The 14,598-nt window shown below is 53.6% G+C and overlaps 1 protein-coding gene across 3 annotated transcripts in view; it reads left to right on the top strand.

Annotated features, from left to right (window-relative positions):
* Positions 1 to 9,937, top strand: part of SSH2 (slingshot protein phosphatase 2) — an 88,227-nt gene extending 78,290 nt beyond the window's left edge. For all 3 annotated transcript variants that reach the window (XM_032129633.1, XM_032129634.1, XM_032129635.1), the window contains 3 exons: positions 430 to 630; positions 4,789 to 5,632; positions 6,877 to 9,937. In XM_032129633.1, coding sequence (XP_031985524.1) covers positions 430 to 630; positions 4,789 to 5,632; positions 6,877 to 8,844 — 3,013 coding nt within the window. In that variant the 3' untranslated portion in view covers positions 8,845 to 9,937. The remainder of the gene's footprint in view (positions 1 to 429; positions 631 to 4,788; positions 5,633 to 6,876) is intronic.
* Positions 9,938 to 14,598: the final 4,661 nt, after the last annotated feature.

Consider the following 14,598-nt stretch of genomic DNA (forward strand, 5'->3'; position numbering starts at 1 on the left):
GCCCTGAACTGCTCAGTATCTCTTTGGGATGTGTTTCTAAGTTGTGACACCACGTTTGTGGTACAGGTTCTCTTTTTACTTGGAATACTGCTTGATGCCAGTGGGCCATTTGGGCTGAGCTCAAGGGTGCTACATTAGTCTTCAAGGGTTTTCCTGTATCTCTGTGTTTATCCACTTTGCAATAACAACTTCAGAAGAGCTGTTGTAACAAAATCTGTTGCAAATATTAATTAGACCTTGTTCTTCAGTTTCTTTGTGTGTCTTGCTCCAGTTTGTAAATTGGATTATCAGATCACATCCCAGACTCCAGCTGCGGCCACAGTGTTGAAAATACATTTGATAATACTCTGGTAAAGAAGTTGCTGCTTTCTTAAGCTTGTCATATGTTTTCTGTTTAATGATCCTCTTTTGTTCTTTCTCTCACTTCAGGAAAAATGGTTCTAAATGCCTGGTGCACTGCAAGATGGGAGTGAGCCGCTCAGCATCCACGGTGATTGCCTATGCCATGAAGGAATATGGCTGGAACCTGGACAGGGCTTACGACTACGTGAAGGAACGGCGCACCGTCACCAAGCCCAACCCCAGCTTCATGCGGCAGCTGGAGGAGTACCAAGGGATCCTGCTGGCCAGGTGAGTGGAAGGAATGATCCTGATTGTCCATGTTAAGGCATGACACTTCAATGGTTGACTCTGTTCTTATAGTCAGAGCTTGTATCACTGCGTTGTGCAAGCTCGGGATCTTAGGAAGGGTAGCACTCTGTTCTCAGGGTTATCTCAGCTGAGCCTGGGAAGATGGGTGTAACAAGGAGCTTTCAGGAGGCTGCTTGACTTCTAGGATGTTTGGTTTTTGGAAAGTAGCATCCCATAAAGTGTTATCTGAGTGCAACATTCAAGAGCTATGCAGGCTCCAACATAGATAAATGATATCCCTGTTGCTTGTAACATCACTTGGCAGGGAACTTGCTTTGTCTCCTCACAGTTCCCTGTTGAGCATGCCCCTCCTCAGCAGCTGGTCTGGTTTTATTTAGATCCCCTTTGGTAAGTGTTGGTGTGAGGGGAGGGGACAGGATGTTCTGTGCATTGCAGCAGTGGTGTTTATTCCTGCCTGGAGTCCTGAGGCCGGTCTGGAGCTGGGCCTGGGTATGGGCAAGTGTGTTGTAATCCCAAGCCTATCACCTGACTAGCAAAAAGAGATAAATATTGCATGTTTCTAAGCTGTGTTAAGCAATGTCTTCACGTGATCAGCAGGAAGGAGGTAGTGATACTCTGTTTTGCCAGATTATGGTATTTTGTTTGGGATCCTGGTGTGCTTTGCCTGGGAGCAGATCTGCAGCAAACAGAGTTACTCAATCTGAGCCTTCTGCCACAGGGGGTAGCTCTTAGCAGGTTTGGACCAAAGTAAACAGTAAATTTCAAAGCTGCTCAGTGCTATTGGGAGATGCCTGCTTATTGTGGAATCAATTTAGGTTGGAAAATAGCTTTAAGGTCGAGTCCAGCCATTGTTTTATACGCTGTTATTTACAGCAGCTCAGTCACTCATGTGCTCGCTTTAGGGCACACTTCTTACCTCTGTCCCCTGCTTGATTTTGTCCTTTCATGTCAGTTCTATCCACTTGCAAAGACCTCCCTTCCCTTTCATTCTAGTAACTTATCCTTCCTTCTTTGCTCTCTACGTGTTCCCAGCAGCCTGACTGTGTGTGTTGCTGGGCCAGGCCTGGATTCCCAATTTTTACACCAAACCCTTGGTGAAAGCTCCCCTGTCACTGTAGTGTGCTTCCTCTTTCCCTCTCTGCACAGGTAAACAACCTCGGGGCTCCTCCCAACTTATTCCCTGGCCAGCTGCACCCACAGGATCTTCATCCTCCACCTCTTGCTTTGCCTGCTTTCCTCTCTCCTGCTCCCCAAACCCTGCCTGCCATAATGACCCTCTTTCTCTCTAAAAAAGCAGCCAAGTGGTATCGAGTCTCAGGACAGATCACATGGAATAGATAATTTTAAAAAACAGTGCCCTGCTGGACTGAAACCCTTTGGGACAGACACCACACCTGCCTTGGGTGCCTCATGTGACACCAAACATGCTGCTGGCACCAGTTAGTAAAGGTCAGTGCTTAACTCTGGGCCAGAGATGACCTGACCAGTGTGGTTTGCAATGACCACACTGGGAACTTAGATCTCATTGGGGTAGATTGGATGGAGAAAAAGAAGCTTTTTAGGTGTGAAAAATGCACCAACAGGTTAGTGAACACCTGTGAGGAGCCCTGGTGTGGGACCAGCTGGTCTCTCACATCTTTAAGCCCTCAGGCTAGCAGTTGGTTTGGGTAATCTGCCAATCTGGTGGTTGGTGACATGCCTGCAAAGCCACCCTGTACAAACATTTTGGTTAAGGATTATTTTTCCCTTTTAGTAATTTCTTTTTTGGAGGTATATCTTTCTTGCTGCCACCATTTATAGGCATGTGGCTTCCCTTCCACTGAAGCACAGCCCTGCTCCTGACCTACTCTTCAAGTCCCTGTACAATGGCACAAACAGGATTATTTGTGAGGCTTTAAAAAATGCAAGAGCAGTGCGTTACATCTGTGGAGGACGAAAAAGCCTGCAGTAAATGAAGCTTCACTGAAGCAAGGAATGGCCCCTCCATGCTGCAGAAACTGTCCCTCTTTATCCACTTCCTCTCTCAGCTCCAAACTGCTTTTTTTCCCTCTTTCTTTGTGTTATTCAGCTTTGCCCTCTGGCCGCCTTGTTTATTGCTGCAGTATTCCAGGACAGGTAAAAAAAACAAAAACATAAAAACCAACAGATTGACACTCATGTGACTGCTCCAATTTCAGGGGGAAGGTATGTGAGGGCAGCCATGTGCTCACACTATCCAGTTACGGTTTTGTGCTGGGGTTATGGCAACTGGGATATGTTTTCCAGCTGTAAAATGAAAACCCCCTGCCTGCTTTTAGTCACAACAACAAGTGTGTTTTGCTCTTTGGGACTGTCATGCTTCCTGGGGTTAGTTAAACTGTCCCCTCCCTCTGTTGATAAACACAGCAAGGCTGAGCCAGGCCTGTTTCTGTTATTAGTTATAGATAAGTTACAGGAAACTGGTGTATGGGATCTCCTGTGCCTTGTGCAGCTTGTGAATCAGCAGCAGTTTTATACCCAAGCCTGGAGAGCTGGTGGGAGGTGTGGGGGACTCCTGGTCCAAAGCTGGTGTGGGCACAAGCACTGGGAATGTTGCCCAGGAAGGTCAAGGGGTGGCTGTGGGCTGTGACAAGGGACGTGGGCTCCTGTTCTCTGACTCTGCATCAAGCACCTCATGCAGGTTGTCAGACTGGGGAAGTGTGAGATTGGAAGATAGCACAGCACACCTCTGCCAGTGGTGCTTGACACCTGATTTGGTCCTCAGATCTGTGCCAGTTGCTCACACAGGAGGGTAATTTTCACTTTAAAAATCCGATGTGCAGCAGAGGGCTGGATTTGAGCACTGAAGTGCCCTCAGAAAACACCAGCAGCTCCCCAGGCTGTATGAGCAGAGATGGCAGATGACAATCCCATACAGAGCCCAGGCAAGAACCTGCCTTAAGGGCAAGCCTGGTTCTGCTGCCAGTGTCAAACTGCTCCAAAAACCATTGGAGACAGAGCATGTGCACTTCAGGACAGTGTCCTTGGCCTTTGATCTTGACCCTCCTCTCCTGAGAAAGGACCTGTGTCGCACGTGAAGGTTGTCACTGATTATAGGGTTGGAAAGCTAAATCTGCAATGGATTATTTTCCTTAGCTGTTCGGCACCCACAGGTGAGCTGGCACACGGTAATTAGCTCAGTACCATCTGTTAATTAACTTCCTGTGGTCACTGGATGTGTCTGGGAGCGCCTGCTCATAACAGCAAGGTACTGGAGGGGTTTTGCAAGATCTCCTGCAGCTCCAAGGAGGTTTCTGTGGTTTCTGTGTTCCTCCTAGGGGCAATGGGTGGAAACACATCCCTGTGGCCGTGGCCACTCAGCAAACCCTGGCAGCCTGGGCTAGCTCTGGGATTTCATGGCAAGAAGTTGCCTCCAGTGCTCTCTGTAAGCCCAGGTGCATGGGTTGGAGATTTTGGCAGGTGGAGATAAGGAAGGTGATGCAATGCCACTGGCAGTTGCTTGGCCTTTTGATGGTTCAGACTTTCCTAAAGGGGCTTTCCAGGAGCTGGAGGAGTTCTGAGCTTCCTTCCTATGGAAGGTGGGTGGTAATTTGGGCTGTTTGTTTACCATTGAGGATATCTTATGTATTTTTGCACACACCCACCTCTACTCATCCCACCCTATCCTTTGGTTACAAGAGCCAGTTATTGATGACTGAAGCTACTCAGAGAAGGAACCGTGAGGGAAACTGGACTTTATTCAGTGCCTACCACCTGCTTGTGTCCAGCACAAGGGGTTCTCTCTCATCTGGTCACTGCTCACCTGCTAGCAAATGGCAAAGTGCTGGCTGAGAAGGGACCAAATTCTGCAGTCAATTAAACATTGCATTTGTTGAGTGGACAGATCCAATGCCACAGGGGAATAGCGAGGGGTGTGTGGAGCAGAATGGTGCCATGGGATTCAGCTCCTGGAAAGTGGCTCTTTACTGAATCAACTTTTCCAGCAGCAGGTTTGGCCCTGAACTGCTCAGGTGAAGCTGCAGTTGTGGCCAGTGACTCCTCCAGCATTTGGCACAGTTTTTGTTGTAGGTTGTGTCCTCTTACAACCTCTTACAAGGCAGATCTGGCTCTGGTATGTGGAAATTACTCACTGTTTTCCTTTGCTCTCCTTGCCCGCAGCAAACAGCGGCACAACAAACTGTGGCGCTCACACTCGGACAGCGACCTCTCGGATCACCACGAGCCCATCTGCAAGGCTGGGCTGGAGCTGAACAAAAAGGAGATCACCACCTCAGCCGACCAGATCTCAGAGGCCAAGACCAACGACAACCAGCAGCCCATGTCTCCCATCTACTCAGCTGAGCTGGACAGAGAGCAGCAGCTCCCAGAGGACACAAACATGATCGAGGACGTGTGTGTGAAGGAGAGAAGGATCCACTTAGAGTTTACTTGCAGAGACTTCCACGCTGAGCAGATGGAGGACAAGCTGAACCTGAACAATATCAATGGCTGTACGGCAGGGTGCTGTGTAGACTCTGTCCCCCCTGACAACTGCCATGCTTCTGAGGCCTTAATGCAGCTCCAGCACCCCTTGGAAATAACGGAGTTTCCTGATCTGACAGTGGACGATCTAGAAAAAGATGCCCTTAAGCCTGATATGAACGTGCACTTGGTTCCCATGGAAGAATTCACTTCATGCTTAAAAGACTTCCCCCAATCCCCAAACCAAAATTCCCCAGGTCTCCAACAGAACCCTCAGCCCGAAGTGACAGACCTCAGCACAGACAGGATTGATTTCTTCAGCGCTTTGGAGAAATTCGTGGAGCTCTCCCAGGAGAGCCGGTCACGCACCTGCTCCCATTCCAGGCCGGAGGAGCAAGGGATTGGGAGGAATGGGGTCTCCAGGGTGCCCATGCTGGAAGTGCCACCTGCTGCAGATGGGAGTGCAGATGCTCGAAGGCACAGCCCTGGAAACTCTCCTCAGGCATCAGATGACTCTTCCACAGATGAAGAGCAACAAAAGGTTAAAATAACTTGCTCAGTTTTTTTAGGAACTGCTGCTCGATGCTGTCCGTGGGGTGGCTGTGGATGGGATTTTCTAGCCCTGCTTTCACTGGACAGAGTGTTTGGGGAGGGATTGCTAGATGCTTCTCCCTTCCTTCGCTTTTAGATACTTGCCCTTTTCTGCACTTTTTCCTTAAACATCAGTTTGCTGGCATTGGCAGGGCCATGAGCTGACCTTGACCTGACCTGCTGTGCTGTTCTCATGAGAAACTTATTTTTGAGTTTTGCATCAGGACAGCAGAAAGGTGGGACTTGACCCACTAATTTAGCCAGACCCTGAGCCCAGCCAGCATCCCAAATCTGCACAGATACTTATCTGACTTGAGAAATCCACCAAAGAATGGGGCAAAACTGGCCCTTTTCCCTGGTTGGGAAGTACCAGCATTGGGGCAGTAAATCAAGGCAGGTGTAGAGCTTCCATTGCTGGAGGAAGAAATTAACCTGTCCAGGTCTGGAGTGATGGGATTGGGCACGTCATGGCTCACTTCTCCTGGGTAGAGAGATGGTCTTGACAAAATTTAGTAACCTCTAAATTTAGGTACCTTTTTCTAGTAATTGCTTTTCAGCCTCCAGGACTCTCACAGGGATTGATGATGTCCTGGGCCATCATTTTCTGGGAGCTTCTCTTATTTAAATTCCACACTGAATTGCTTGAATCTTTTCCATCTCCATGTGAGGCAGTAAGGCTCTTCCAAATATAATAGGCCAGTGCCCTCTCCTGTGATTTGGCAGAGAGTGTCTGTGGGGATTGGGATCCTCCCTGGCCATTTTCCTCTGGGAAACCAGAGTGTTTCAATGCTTGGTCATTCTTTTTGCTGTACTTCTGTTTGCTCCATACGTGAGCAGAATTTGTCATGTTTTCAGTTCAAAATGGCACTTTTAGCAGTATTAGGATTCTTTCTGTTGGACTTTTCTTCACTTAAAAAAAAAAAAAAGCTACCTTTTCCTTGGGGTTTGTGGCAATTAAAGTTCTTAGATCTCAGTCTAAGTGAAGATCCAGCCTGGAATATGTTAAATTCAGTCCCAGAGACAGTAAAAAAATCTACGTTAGTGATCAGTGCTGTGGTGATCTCTCTCCACACACTGCCACATGCTTTTTTGTTCCTTTGGGGATGTGCACCCCTGTTTTCTCTACCCTGCTGCTGTTTGCCCTGTGTCAGCACAGCTGATGCACTCCATAATTCTCCTGTCTGTGTGTTGCAGGAGGTCCCTGAGCTGCCTGGTGCAGGTCATCTCACGAGATCCCACTCGGAAAATGCCATTTCTGTGAAGGAAATTATCACAGAGATCGAGTCAATCAACCAGGGAGTAGGACCTGCCCAGCAAAAAGAGGGTTCAGCCAACCTCAGCCAGACACCAAAGAGGAACATGGTGCATGACCTGCCAGTGGAGGTGATTTGGGCATCAGAAAAACTGGAACAGAGTGAAGGAGCCTGTGCTGGACACCAGGAAAAGGAGAAGGACCCTCTGCCAGCTGAGCAGGAAGAAGCCCCATCTCTGCAGCTGTCTTCTGGTAAATCAGACCTGGAGGAAAGCAGCTCTGGTGGGGAGCAGCAGGAGCCTCGTGGCTCTATCAACCCTGAGCCCAAGTGGTGCCCCGGCTCCGTCCGGCGCGCCACGCTGGAGTTCGAGGAGCGCTTGAGGCAGGAGCAGGAGCACCAGCACACAGCCCCAGCCTGCACTTTACTGACCCGCAAGAACTCCAGGAACGACTCCCCTGCTGCCGAGCTCCTGCCACGGGGGAAGAGCGAGGAGCCACCCCTGGAGCTGGCTCTGGAGGGTGACAAGGTTCAGGGTCCAGGTGCTGAGGAACCACTGCTGCCTCCTGGGGCAGAGCAGCCTGTGGGCAGACACCTGCCTGCACCCCTCGGGCCCCCTGCCCAGGAGTCCCTGCCCGCAGAGCCCAGCCCGGGGCAGGAGGGAGCGGCACAAGAGCGCAGGACAGTGGTCTCGTTTGACGGGACGGAGGAGCCATCCCTGCCCTCCCTCCTGCCAAAGAGAATCGAAATCATCGAATACACCCTCACGGTGAGGCCTGCAGAGCAGCGCCCCGACACAAGCTGTGAGCAGGGCGGGCTGGCCACGGCCACCCCGTCTTTAGATGAAAACTTGAACCCCTCGGTGTGCTTGGAGAAGGCTCCGGTGGATCCCTCGCCGCCGGAGCACACGGTACGCAAGCAGGCCGCCTTCACCGTGGGCAGCCGCAGCGAGGAAGGCGGTGGGATATCTGCTCACCTCGGCGTTGCTTCTCCCTCTGCCCAGGTGACTTGTCCACCTCCAGGCAGCCTCGAGCCCTCTCCTTACCCCTACATCATTCACCTGGAAGGTGTCACCGAGCAGAGCACGAGTACAGACGATGAGCCGGTCACGCCGTGTGGCACCGAGGGAGATGCAACTCTCCCGTTCAGGGATGGTCCCAAACCTCTCTGCGGGGGCAGTGCTGGCATCTCGAGGCAGCTGAGCAGTGAGGACTTCAGCAGGCAGCATGCTGAAAACATGGACTTTCTGGACATCTCGTTCCTGTGTTACAGCCTCCCGCACAGCTCCAGCAGCCGCAGCGTGAAGGAGCGCTCCAGCAGCCCCGGGCTGGTCAAGCAGCGGGCCAAGGAGATAGAGGCTCGGATCCGGCACGCAGGGCTCACCACGCCCTCCCACATGAAGCGCTCGGCATCCCTGGCCAAACTGGACTGCCTGGACCTCTCCAAGGATGACTTACGCGAGAGGGAGTCAGCCTCTTCCGATGCCAACCCGGTGCTTCTCACCTGCGTTGCCCTCGGTCGTGGCTTTTGTGGGGGGAGTTTCGAGAAGGGCTCAGAGAGTCCATGTGGGAAGCATCTCCTCTCCTCCCCAGAGCCCACTAAGCATTTTGTGGAACAGCTCAGAACAGCCGAGTGCATTGCCCAGAGCAAGCCGGTGGAGAGGCCGCTGGCTCAGTACGCCAAAGAGTGCAGCTCCAGCCAGCAGAGTTTGTGTTCCAGTGCAGATCCGACGTGGACTAGCTCCGGGGAGAGCCCTCCACTGCTCCAAGTGCAGGTCCTGGACTCCTTGTCTCCATCTCAAGCTCTGGCTGTCGCCCCACGGCAGCAGCACGGGAGAACTCACCCTCTGAGGAGGCTCAAAAAGACCAATGACAAAAAGCGGACAACCAATCCCCTCTACAACACGATGTGATCCTGGGCCCTTGGCTGTGATTTCTTACCCAGAACCCGTGGTGTTGCTTTCACGCAAGGGGCAGGTGTAATATAAGGAACATGCACTTTATTGGTTAATTTTATATATATTGTCATTTTACTGTTCCTGGCGCATGTAGGTGTGGGTTGGTTCTTCTGTGTGTGACTCTGACTGCAGGACTGTTTGGGTTTTTTTAAGTTTAACTCAGATAACCTCAAATGTTCTTTTTTTGTTGTTGTTGTTGGTTTGTTTTAAAAGAACACCTTTACCATGAGAAAATTGATGTTGGCTTGCTTCGGCAAGGTGGAGTTTTGCTTACAACCAGATCCTAGTTCCTAACTTGAATTTTCCCCATGCCTTGAAATGGTGCTGGGCAGTTGGTGGGGTGAGAGCCCCTGTAAATGTGAAGGTTGTGCCAAGGTCCCTTTGTTTGGCCTTTCTTTTATTCTGTAAACTGGAACTCCACGATGCTGGCAGAACCCTCACAAAGCTGCTTCAGGACAAACCCCCTGGGCTCGCTTCAGCTGGTGCTTCCCCAAAAGGAGCACACAGGGGTAAGTCCTCCCGAGGGATGGGCTCTAATAACCCTAGGCAGCACCTAGACCAGCTTTCCTGTCTGCCATGGGGCACACAGAGCTCTCTGCTCTGTGCTGAGGTGGGGCAGAGCTCCTCCAAGAGCTGCCACATTCACCTCTACCCCCAAAGCCAGTGTTCTTTTAAAACAAACGCCTCATTAGGGTTTTAACCCTCCCATTACTTGAATACTGCTGTGGGCCTTCCAAGTTCATGGCCATATCATCTGTCCTCCGCCCTCCTCCTACTGCCTGCCCTCTGCCCCAAAGCTGTTCTTGTGCTGCCTGAGTTTCCCTCTCCTCTCTGCCACGCTCACGGGTGTTTCTGGCCGCTCCCCAACCTTGAGCTGTTTTTGTTACATGACATACTGCCCTTAATGCAAAGCTTTGTCCTCTCTGCTGTCACTTCTAACTCTGGACCCAGAGAGAAAATCTTTTCGTGAAGATTTTTCTTTTTCTTTTTCTTTTTTTTCTTTTTTTTTTGGGGGGGGGGGGGCTAAATTGTATATATGATATTTATATTAATTTTTTTTTTGGTCTTTTCTATGTTTTTTTTTTAAAAAAAAAGAAGGGCAAGACTGTGTTCTGTAAACTGGAAAACAAACCCACCTGACTCAAACTCAGTTCTGTTCTTTGTGATCTGCACAGACACGGGAGTGGATTTGACATTTTAAGCTGTCTTCCCTTTCCAAAAGTGAGCCTTGATGCCAAATGTGTCCCTTCTCCTCCAGTCCTGCGTGAACCCCTGTTACCCCACGGTGGGAGGGGCACTGTGTGTCTGCCCATCTCCTTCCTGCTTGAAGCTGGGCTCCAGGAGTGCCAGTTGGACGTGGAAAGCTTTTGGCTGCTCCCAGCCATTCTGCAGGTTCTTGCTTCCCCAGAGAAACCGTGTGTGAAGGCTCTGCTCCAAGTTTCAGCAAATTATTTTGTGGTTTCTGAGCAGTTTGGCTAATCAAAGCTCCTCATTTCTAGCTGTGTGCATCAGCAAGTTGTCCCTGTGCTGTAGGAGCAGAGGGAAAGGCCAAGAGGAGCTCTGGGTCCTGTCCACAGTCCTGTGGCAGGTCCTGAGCTGGTGCTCGGCTGGGGCCCAGACCTGCCCTCTGGGGAGGAGCAAAGCAAAGAGAAGATGCAGAATGGCTCAGGCTGCTGAAGCCCAGCACGGAGAGGACGTGGTGTGGGAGGAGCAGCAGCCAAGGCCATGCCTAGAAAGCAGCCCTAAAGCTGCAGAGCCTTGCAGGCTCTGATGGGACAAACTCTTGAGCTGGAAAGGAGTGCACGGCACCGGAGTGCTCTGGAGTATTGGGAAGCAGCATGTGCCTGCCCTGGGGAAGGGGTGTCAGCGATCCCCAGCCTGCCCACAGCTGGTGGCAGAGGATAGCCGAGCAGCTGGCAAGGTAATGCCACCTTGCTGCGCTCCATTAGCTCCCAGGGGTCCTCCTGTGCTGCCTTGCAGCCTGGGCAAGGTCTGTGAGTCCGCCTGTGCTCCAGCAGCCACGAGCACTATCCCTCCCTTTCCTGAACTCTGGCAGGGGGTTGTCACCCATGCTGGAGCACAGCCCTGTCCTGGGTCAAACAGCACGTCACCCCAGGCCATTTCAGTCCCTAGAAGTCACCCAAGCCCCTGGCCCAGGAGGCCAGATACTTCTTTGGGACACTGAGAGACATGTGGCTTCTCCTAGCCCGCTCCAGCTGGCTCCGGAGCCAGGCAGACCCTGTGGAAAGGCCAAGTGGCTCACGTCATCTTGAGAAGGGCAGGTTCAGTCCTTACCTCCCCCACAAACTTGCACCAGGCCCTACTGCCCACCATCCTGACCCCAAGGACATGCCTGCCTGCCCCTCCACAGGTGGAAGGGACTGGGTGCCACCAGCCTGCCTTGCATTGGAGGGTGCATGCTTGGCTGGCAGCATGTCCTGGTGACGAGGATCTGCTGGGGAGGGAAAAGCCTTGTGTAGAGTTTTTTCCCTTGAGAAGGCAGGAGGAGGAGGAAAAGGATCGGGTTTCTTTGCCCGGCTTGATCTCAGGAGAAATGCCCTCTGGGAAGGGTCTTCGATGCAGACCAGAAATGCTGCTTCCTTCCAATACTCAGCTGCTCTCCAGGTGCTTCAGCTGGGGAGAGCAGCAAAGGGGCAGAGGCCCCTGCAGGGAGGTGCTTCGCTGTCCCCTTGTCCTTGGCTCTGGCCCAGCACAACTGGTTTTTCTCTGAGAAGGCTGTGGGCAGGCAGAGGGAGTCAGGAAAAGTGGTTCTCTTGCAGAGTGATGAAGGCCTTGGAGGTCTGGAGGCTCTGAGCGGGATGGCAGGAAGGGGACAGACTGGAGGGACCTGGACCTCCTTTCCCAGTGTCTGGGCAATGAAGCCACCAAGCCCCTGGCATCAGAGGTGTCTGCTGGGGACGATTGTCCCTTCTCCATGCTCTTGGCTCGTGGGAGGTTCCTGGAGCCACTCCACGAGAGCTTCTTGTGACCCGCTGAGCACCACAGGGAGCAGCAGCACCTCCGGGGTGCTCAGCATCTGACAAGCCTCGCGGGTAGAGGGGGTTTGGGAGAAACGTGTTGTTTTAAGGGCATTTTTGTACAAAGCAACTGTTCTTTGGTCTCTGGCGAAGCCTCTCGGAGGACGCTTTATTGTTTACATTGACTCCTGTACAATATCCCAGCCATCGCTGCCCCGTCCCGGCCGTACTGTAACGTGTGAGCCTTGCACAAACGGACTGCGTGTGCGTGAAACTGGTTCTACACTGCGTTCTGTTGCACTCGGTGGTGTGTGTGGGTGTGTGTGTGAGTGTGTGTCCGGTCTGCTTGAGAAGTTGTGACGTGTACAAATCTCTCCCCTCTCGGCCCTTTCCTGGGGGCACGGTCCCAGCGGGTGGCAGGAGGTGACGGGTGGCAGGAGGTGACGCCGCTTCTGGGTCACTTGGATGTTTAAACGGAGCAGGGATTAGTTCCATGTCTCTCTGCCAGCAAAGGCCTGGTGGAAGGGATCCCGCCCCACCTCCGGCTGCTCCAGGGACCTCCTGGGAGGAGCGAGCTGGGAATCCATGGCCACAGGGGCACTGCACCTGCCGGGGGCTCCAGGAGCCTCGCAGCCCTCTGGCAGGAGGAAGCCATACCCACCGCAGGTCCCTGCTCCCCACACGGTGCGTCCTGCCTTAATCCGGTCCTGGCTCCACACAAACCCCACTACTTCTCCCCAAGGGAGGGACCCCCGAGCCCTTGGTGTGGGGCAGAGGCAGGTGCTGGCCTGGCGCAGGAGGGTCCGGGCTGGCGCAGGGCTCGGTGCCTGTCCAGTGGTGCTGCCAGAGGAGCTAACAGCCCGCCCGCGCTGCAGACATCTCTGTTGGCACGAGAGAAGGTGCCAGTGCCTTTTATTTTCCTTTATGGAGATGTGACGTCCGTGCGCTGGTTTGTAGGGATTGTCCGGGGCCGAGCAGCTGGCGGTGGGGTTGCAAACCAGGGAGGGGAGCACTTCTGTTTGCCCCTCCTGGATCTTCCTTGGTGGCTGGGATCGTCCCCTTTCCCCCTAAAGACTTTATGACCGATGTGCTCAGCTGTTTTTAAATGTGAACTTGTGCACTGATGTGCAGATTCAATGTTCTTGTTACCGAATAAATAAAAGTTTTATTTTGAAGATGACAAAGATGTGTGGCTTCCTGTTTGGGATCAGGGCTGGGGGTGAGGAGTGATCTGTGCTGCTCTCTGAGCATGGGGTGGTAGTGGGGATCTCAGAAGCCAGAGTGGGGTTGTTCCTCATACATCCTACCAGAAGGGTGGACAGCCCCATCCTCTCCCAAGTGATGGAGCAGTGCGTCCAAACAAGATGAACTTCAGACCACGCTGCAGTTGGAGGGAAGATGCCGGGGGTTAGGTATTTAAAACTGTTGGGATGCTGCAGGTGCCCTCCTGGCACTGCTGCAGACACAGGAGCTGTGAGGAGGGGTTTAAACTCCCAAGGGGGATGTGAGGTTTTAGCTGGACACTGGACAACCTGTCTCAGGCTTTGGGTTTGCTCCATTGTGTCAAAAAAGGCAGTGCAAGGGTTTCTGTGGCCTTGCTGTGAGCAAGGGGCTATGGAGAAAGCCAAATTCCCTAGGCTCAGCCTCGCCATCCGTGGAGTTTCCCACCAGGCCAGAACAGTGTGGGCACCAGGGTGTGGGGCCAGGGCTGCAGGGCTGTCACTGTGGGTCGGGAGCAGTCTCTGCCCGATCCCCTCCTGCTCCCCCCAGCACCAGCTGGGGAAAGGCTTCCCAGGGCCTTTTCTTCACTTGCTGGGGATGCGTCTTGGAGTTGGCACAGGACATGGCACTCCATCCCCAAGCACAGAGGGCCAGGACAGCACGTCCCAGGGCCGTGGTGGGACGGGGCGAGTAAGGGGTGTCTCTGCAGCCCCCTCCCTCCCTGCCACCCCTTTGGCCGGGCAAACAAGGATGTCACCTCTTCCCTGCCTTTTTGCCAGCTGCCCCCTCCTGCCCGCTCAGCCAATGCTCGTCCAGCTCCACACGGTGCCCTTGTAGGGTCCAGAGCTTTGCTGCCTTTCCAGGAACCACCGCTCCCCTCCCTCTGGTCCCTGAGCCCTACAATCCCTTAATCCCCTTGGACCAGGGCATCCCTGCAGGGCTGGGCTTCACTAAATCCCAAATCTGATTTCTGGATGTGCCTGTAACCATCCTGCTGGGCTGCGGCTGAGGTGGGCTTGCAGACCCCTTTTTCCTGGGGGAGGTGGGGACCCCGCGGGGTGCTGTGAGTGTTGGGAGCCTCAGGGGCAGCCCATGGCCATGGCCCCTGTGGGGCTGGGCTGGCACCGGGCTGTGGGATGACCCATCGCAGGGTCACAGCCCTGTGCAGAAGTGACCCCCGGGGTGATGCCGCTCCCCTTGGTTTCCCCCAACACTTCAGAAAGGCTCAGGGGGCTTCTCCTGCCCCCCATCTCCCAGCCCGATGGGCTGCGGGCACCCTTGGGCCCCCCCGCGTTTGGGGCGGGCGCGGGGGGTGGCCGTGCCGGGGCTGCCCCCGACCCCGCGGGCAGAGCGGGGGGCCGGGCAGGGTGCGGGGGCAGGCGGGGCCGGGCCAGGCCCCCCCTCCCCTCCCCTCCGGTGCCCGCCGCGGGGGGGCTGTGCCGGCCCCGGCGCCCGGCTCGGCTCAGCTGTTCTCTGCGGCAGCGGCACCGCGCGGGGCCGAGCCGAGCCC

Source organism: Corvus moneduloides, chromosome 20 (assembly GCF_009650955.1).
Source record: "Corvus moneduloides isolate bCorMon1 chromosome 20, bCorMon1.pri, whole genome shotgun sequence".
Lineage (NCBI taxonomy): Eukaryota > Metazoa > Chordata > Aves > Passeriformes > Corvidae > Corvus > Corvus moneduloides.